Here is a 7,500-nt window from a genome sequence, read left to right as displayed (position 1 = left end):
ATCCGCATTCAAACCCTTTGAAAACGTACTGCGAGGCGGGGGGGGGGTGGACGATCAATGGTGTCAAGAGGATTCTCGCCAGCACAAACAACTTGCCAAGGACGCTTTGTAATACCAAGACATATGGCCCCCTGATTGAACTATCGGGTGTGCGGAGACATTTTTCTAGCCTTTTTTTTTTTCTCTCTCTCTCTCTCTCTCGCACGGCGACGCCGACGCTCAACGGACGGCTTTATTCGTCCGGTTATCCCGTGGGCGTGTGAGCGAGCGAACGTTAACAGGGCTGCTAACGCCGGGGAGGAACAATGCCGGGCCGGCGTGTTACCATCCCTCATCAGGACAGGAAATCACTGAAGAAGACCACTACTTCCTGGGGCTGATCTTGCTGGAGGCCAAATTAAAATCACACAAACCCCCCCCCACCTGCCTCAACGGGATCTCGGAAAGACAAGAGCTCACTCGTGGTGACATATTATTCAGGGGGGGTGTGTGTGGGGGGAGAGGGGGGCGGGTGTATGGGGGGAGGGGGGGGTGTGGGAAGAGTATTACATTTGGACTTTGGTGATTGCTTTATCCATAAAGAGAGAGAGAGAGAGGTGCTGTGTGGTTGTTCCCAGGCCCAGACGGCCCTGTGGCAGGGTGGAGAGAGGGCTGCTGGCCTGGAGGCAGACTGGATATCAGATGGACAGGGTGTACGCCTGCTCTTAGTAAAGGGCTGCTTTAACAGAATCGTTGGACTACACGCGCACGCACGCACGCGCGCACACACACACACACACACACACACACACCACACACACACACACACACACACACACACACACACACGCACGCACGTAGCCACACACACACAGCCACAAACGCACACACACACACACACACACACACACACACACACACACAGCCACACACACACACAGCCACACACACACACAGCCACACACACACACACACAGACAGCCAAACACATACACAGCCAAACACACACACAGATCTGAGCGTGGGTGCTCTGTTTAATGCTGCCCATTAGCCTTGTGGGAGTCTTCTCAGTAGAAGCACAGTAACACCAGACCATTTCTCCAAAGTGCCATATTATCAACTACCATTTAATGGTCCTGGAGAGACTTGGCATTTTCTTTATGGAGATCTAGCCGCCCCCCACCCACCCAGAGGGTTGAAAGAGAGAGGTAGAGAGTGAGGTAGAGAGTGAGGTAGTGAGTGAGAAAAAGGTGGAGGTGGAGGTGGAGGTTGAGGTGGAGGTGGAGGTTGAGGTGGAGGTGGAGGGTGAGGTGGAGGTGGAGGGTGAGGTGGAGGTTGAGGTGGAGGTGGAGGTGGAGGTGGAGGGTGAGGTGGAGGTTGAGGCGCTGTCTGTCAGAACACTCACCTGGCTCCTCCGGTCCGCCTCCTCGTTCATGGTCCTGGTCCTCCAGGGCAGACGGGGACACCAGTTCTCCACCTGGGGACACGAAACACAGGTAGGATGACACAAGACAGGTAGAATGACACAAAACAGGTAGAATGACACAAGATGGATATCAGAAACGCCGGAGAGGAAAATGTGAGCGAGTGTTTGTGACTTGCTTGACTTGTGGGTCCTGTTTGTGAGCTGTGTGCCGAGTTAAAGAGAAAAAGAGAGAGGAAGAGAGAGAGAGAGAGCAAGAGAGAGAGAGAGAGAGAGAGAGCAAGAGAGAGGGAGAGAGAGAGAGGAGGAGGGAAAAGAGACAGAGAGAGATGGAGTGGGTAGGCGGGTGGGTCGTTGAGTGAGAGAGCGAAGAGAGAGAGAGAGAGAGAGACCGAGCGAAAGAGAGAGTTAGTGAGGGAGTTAGAGAGAGAGAGGAGGAGGGACGGGCAGAAGCGATGGAGGAGAGGTGGAGCGATGGAGACGAGGGCGCCTGTCGTTAGGGGGATAATTGTTTCAGTGTGAAAACAGATGTCACACTGACAGAGCCTGGCTCTCTTTGTTCTCACATCTGAGGTTCAGAGGGGGAGGGAGGAGGGAGGAGGGGGGGGAGGAGGGGAGGGCGTTTGAAGACTGCCGCACTGCCGAGCACGGACCCAGACGCCAGGCTCTTCGGACCGGACCGGACCAAAGACCCACCCACCCTTCCTCTGAGTTCACCTGGATCTACCTCCTCAACTAAGGCCAAATCGTCGTCCCCCGCCTCCCTCCCTCCCTTCCTCCCTCTCTCTCTCCATCCCTCCCTCCCTCCCTCCCCCCCTCTTTCCCTCCCTCCATCCCTCCCCCGCTCTCTCCCTCCCTCCCTCCCCCCCTCTTTCCCTCCCTCTTTCCCTCCCTCCCTCCCTCCCCCCTCTTTCCCTCCCTCCCCCCCTCATTCCCTCCCTCCCTCCCCCCCTCTTTCCCTCCCTCCCTCCCTCTTTCCCTCCCTCCCTCCCTGGGCTGGTGGTATGGCAGGTTCATGTGGAAGCCTGGCTCTCTGGTGTTTGAGCCCTGGCCTGGTTAGAATGGACATTAATCACTGTGTGTGTTCGCTTTCTTGACCTGCCTCTCCCACAAGGTTAATGGAATGATCGACAAGTACAAATTATACATAGCCTTCAGTTTGTGTGTGTGTGTGTGTGTTTGTTTATGCGTATCTGTGTACGTGTATGCATCTGTGAGTTTGCGTGTGTGGGTGGGTGTGTCTGTGTATGCTTATGTATGTGCTCGTATATGTGCATACAGTGTGTTACATACATACAGCGTATGTATGTTTGAGTAGGTGTGTATTGAGTATGTGTGCGTGTGTGCATCAGAGAGAAAGCCAGTAACAACAATGGGGGAGAGAGAGAGAGGGACAGAGAGAGAGAGATGAGGGACAGAGAGAGAGAGAGAGAGAGAGAGAAAGAGAGAGAAGAAGAGAGAGAGAGAGAAGAGAGAGAGAGAAGAGAGAGAGAGAGAGAGAGAGAGAGAGAGAGAGAGAGAGAGAGAGAGAGAGAGAGAGAGAGAGAGAGAGAGAGAGAGAGACAAAAGACAGAATGAGGCTTGGTTCGATATCGAAATGCATGCGTGTCACCATGGCGACAGCGGTGCGCATGACAGCGGTGGGAGTGGAGGGCTGGTGAGAGAGGAGCTGCTTGGCACCGGAGGGGCTCTCACGTCTCTGCTAATGGAGAGGTCTGAAGCGTGCCCTTCCAAGAGCCCTTATTTACACACTCAGAAGGAGACACCACTGCTCCCAACCTTCCTTTTTACTCCTCCACTACTGCTGAAGGGGGGAAGGGGAGGGAGGGAGGGATGGAGGGAGGGATCTCAAGGAAGGAGGGAGGCGGGGTGGAATTTTGAAAGGGGGAGACATTTTGACCCCCCCCCCCACGTCCTTCCTTGAGGCCCCTTCACCTCTGCTCACAACTGACACGAAGTGTCACCGCGTGTCGTTATCTGTCCAGGTGGGAGCTAGAAACACGTCTCTCTTTCTCTCTCTCTCTCTCTCTCTCTCTCTCTGTGTCCCTTCTCTCTCTCCTCTCTCTCCCTCTCTCTCTCTCTCCCTCCCTCCCTCTCTCTCCCTCTCTCTCCCTCTCCCTCTCTCTGAGGGAGGGAAGGACGGCAGAGGGCAGAACACACCATCAAATAATTAAGGATTCATCAAATCGTTAAGCAATCATATTTTTCCCCACTCACCGCCAAAGGGGGGGGGGGCAAAATCTCGTGTGGCGATAATTTGAATTAAAAAAACGACATCTCTCCCGCGTTAGTGTCTGCGTGTGCATGTACGGGTGATGAAAGGCGTCCTCGGGTGATGAAAGGCGTCCGTTCCCATGCTGACAAACCGACCCGTATCGATAATCACACAGCGTCGTGTTGACACGACTGTTTACTAGCGCACTGATACGTAGTTAGTCAGGGAAAAGGCATGCGAGAGACGTGGTGAATGCGTAAGGAAGGAGCAGGTTTTTCTACCACCCCAGGCGATGTAGACACTGGAGGAATGTCAATGAGTGTATCCAACCACTCTGCAGCCACCCCCCCTCCCCAGCCCCCCTCTCCACCCCTCCCTATGAGCCCTCCACAAACCTATACTCCCCTCAATGCCCCTCACCTCAATCCTCCCCCCCTGCCTTGAGTGGATCCATCCACACTACAGTCCTCCCCCCCCCCATTGAGTGGATCGAACCACACTGTATCTCCCCCCTGCCCCCCCCCACCACCACACTGCAGCCCCCCCTGCATACTCACCTCGCTCAGGTAGATGAAGTAGGAGCAGGTGGAACCGTCCACGCCGTAGTTGGTGTAGCAGGAGTCCGACCGCCACATGTCCTTCATCCACTGAGGAAGAGGAGGAAGAGAGGAGAGACTTAGAGACATTATCCACCAATCACAGTGCAGCCATCCACACAAGAGGAAGAAGACCCAGCTGCGATGAAGGCAGAACCGTGCCCCCCACCCCCCCCCCGGACCCTGTCATGGGTCAGGCTCCACAGTTAAAGCCAGCCTGATGGAGTGGCCAGATGAACACAGGTGTGAAATGTGAATCGTGCTGGGTATCAAGACCCGCAATCTGGGTCGGTAGTGGTACCGGGGCCCTGCCTCTGATCCACTGAGGTCCTCTCAGTCTTTCTCTAATGGATTTTGGAGCATGTCCTTCCAAGAGTCCTTATTTATACACCCAGAAGGAGAAATCACAGCTCCAACCTCCCCTTTCACGCCTCCTCCACCACCGCTGAAGGACACTACCCGCTGAGGCGTTTGAGGTTAAGAGTTTGTTTGGTTTTGATCGGATCCGGAAGAATGAACTTCAAAATAATAACTGTGTTAGTACGATTCGGAGACAGAGAGTGACAGGGTCGATCTGTTGAGAACAGAGTGGGGAATAGTGGGGTTATGTTTGGGGCGAGGAGGCTACGGGGGGGTCGCTGAAGTCTGAAGAAATAATGGTGTTGGACTCCCACACGGACAACAGCGGTCCTTCCACAGATCAGGGATGCAAACTGGTCAGGGGGGGGGAAAGGTGAGAACGATGAGTGAGCTGAGGAAACACAAGGCCTGCTAGAACAACAGTTTGTCCAGTAAATGTATTTCCAATGAGCCTATTCAAGTGAAATTTGCACAAGACTTTGGTATTAACTTTACAAGTGTTCTGTCTTTTGTGTCACAGATGAATGAACATCCTGTCTGCGATCAAATCGACACCACTTTTTATTCCTAATAGTATAGCATGGTTGAATGAAGGCTTCATATGTTTATTTGGACCATGAATATCATGAATATCCTATGTTATGTTATGTTATGTTATGTTAATTTTATTTATAATGCGCCCCCCATTCAACTTTTACATCGGCCCGGGGCGCAGCCCGGGTAAAGGAACAGATAAAGACAAGGACAAGGACAAGGAACACAGAAAGCAAACAGACACAGACGACTTAAACGAACATCTCAAGGGATACAATTCACAACAAATAGGGAGTAGACTTAGGGAACATCATTGACGAAGAGGTGGGATTTTAACTTGGCTCTAAAGGAGTCCAGAGTGGGGGCAGACTTGATGGCGGAAGGGAGCGCGTTCCACAGGGTCGGTGCTATCACCGCAAAGGCACGGTCACCGTTATTATTATTATTGTTCCCTTATTACAGTGACTGGGGGGGGGGTATTCCATCAAGCGAGACTTATCAAAATAAGCCTGGATCTTCCTTTAGTGATGTTGATGGAATACCCCCCTGGGACAGCGACACTAGCTTCAATAACAACGGAGACGCTAAACTATCGGTAGTAGGAGTTGGTGAATAATTGATGAATGGAGTAAAGAGCTAGCTAGCCCTGAGCTAGGTTCAAAAGTCACAGTGTTCTGAGACACAGCCAGCTGTCCTACCTGCTACGGTGGTTTGGTCCAGACGAGTAGAACAATAACAGCTGTTTCAACAAGCAATTGAACCTGCTACTGTCTGAGTACAATTAATGTTTATTGAAAGTAACAATCGGCACTTTAAAATGTTCAGTGAACAAAGGAGAGACACGTGCAACGGTGTGAACACAGTGTCTGTGTTTTTTTCACAACTTTGCGACTCAGCCTTAAAGTGCCCACACTCTGCCAACTGCCAACACACAAATATATTAGTGAATTGTGTAACTGTGTCTGTCAGTAGCATCCGCTACATGTTGATCAAAATGTTTATTTGGAAAGTTACTGTAAACGAACCTGAGAGTGTGAAGGGACTTGTCTCTTCAGAGACACTATGGCATTCAGTTTTTTAAATAGGCCTACTCACTGTTGCATTCATTTGGGTGAGATGTTACTTTGCAAACAATTTTCAAGCTGTTTACTTACATTCACTTTTTAGCAGACATTACTTTGTATTCTTTTTTTCTAAAAAAAAGTTTTAAATGCTCATTTCTGGTGACTTTAAGGATTAGGGTACAGAAAGTTGTTACCCTAGAATCTCATCGGATCTACACGAATCACATAGGTGGTGGTATTTCGGATTACGGTGAATTTCGCCGAAAGGCGGCTAGTTTGCACCCTGACGGATGCTACATCTCCATCAGGTTGTTTTGAAGGGCTTGGGGGGGCCTCTTTCTGCCTGCCTCTGTCTGTCTGTCTGTCTGTCTCTGTCTGTCTCTGTCTGTCTCTGTCTGTCTGTGTCTGTCTGTGTCTGTCTGTCTGTGTCTGTCTGTGTCTGTCTGTGTATCTGTCTCTGTCTCTTGGGGGGGGGGGGGAGTAGGGGGGGGGCTACTCCATCCAGGGGCTGGTGTAGATCCAGACTGCCCTGTCTAACTCAATCCACTGTGACTGACACTAAATCCCCTGGGCAAGTCACGCTGGCTCAAAACATCATGTGGGTCTACTTGTCTTGAAGGGATTCCAAAGTGGTTTAAAGACTACAAAGTGAAACGCGTTCTGAGAGGCAAAAATGTCTTCAATATGAACATGAATGTGAGTTAAATGTGTTGCTCCAGAGACCCTGCATAGCGAGAGTGCGCTACTTTTCCTTTTTTTTTGTCAGAGCTAAGAAAAATTATAATTCCCAAGGACTCCATCTATTAAAAAGACTGAAGGGCCACAGAGGTAGCCAAGGGAAACGTTACCCCGTACAGTGTTGTAGCACAATGACAGCTGGCATTTCAAACAAACGCCAGGAAAGCGCTGGAAAAATTTAAGGAAAGCGACTGAAGCGCACTCTCACTGCAGCCACAGTAAAGCCTATTCATTAAATTCTACAGACATGAAAACAAACAAAGTAGTCTTTGAAAAAACAACAACAAATCAAGCTCAATAAAACTAAGCTATGTAAACGTAGTAAAATAGTCCCATCACAAAAGGACCAGACAAGTAGGACAGAAGAGCTCACCTGCTTTCAGTATGGAGCATCGATCATCTGCTGGTCGTCTGCCTGTCTGTCTGTCTGCCTGCCTGCCTCTGTTTGCCTGTCTGTCTGTCTGTCTGTCTGTCTGACTGTCTGTCTGACTGTCTGTCTGTCTGCCTGCCTCTGTCTGTCTGCCTGCCTCTGTCTGTCTGCCTGCCTCTGTCTGTCTGCCTGCCTCTGTCTGTCTGCCTCTGTCTGTCTGC

At 51.1% G+C, this 7,500-nt stretch overlaps 1 protein-coding gene across 1 annotated transcript in view; it reads right to left on the bottom strand.

Annotated features, from left to right (window-relative positions):
* Nucleotides 1-7,500, bottom strand: part of mgat5 (alpha-1,6-mannosylglycoprotein 6-beta-N-acetylglucosaminyltransferase) — a gene marked incomplete at both ends in the record, with an annotated part of 83,805 nt that overhangs the window by 46,097 nt on the left and 30,208 nt on the right. Inside the window, 2 exons of the mRNA XM_080526157.1 lie at nt 1,385-1,456; nt 4,175-4,264. Coding sequence (XP_080382283.1) covers nt 1,385-1,456; nt 4,175-4,264 — 162 coding nt within the window. The remainder of the gene's footprint in view (nt 1-1,384; nt 1,457-4,174; nt 4,265-7,500) is intronic.

Source organism: Nansenia antarctica, assembly GCF_963989245.1.
Source record: "Nansenia antarctica genome assembly, chromosome: 3".
NCBI classification, from domain to species: domain Eukaryota; kingdom Metazoa; phylum Chordata; class Actinopteri; order Argentiniformes; family Microstomatidae; genus Nansenia; species Nansenia antarctica.
This window is presented reverse-complemented; position numbering and strand designations above follow the sequence as displayed.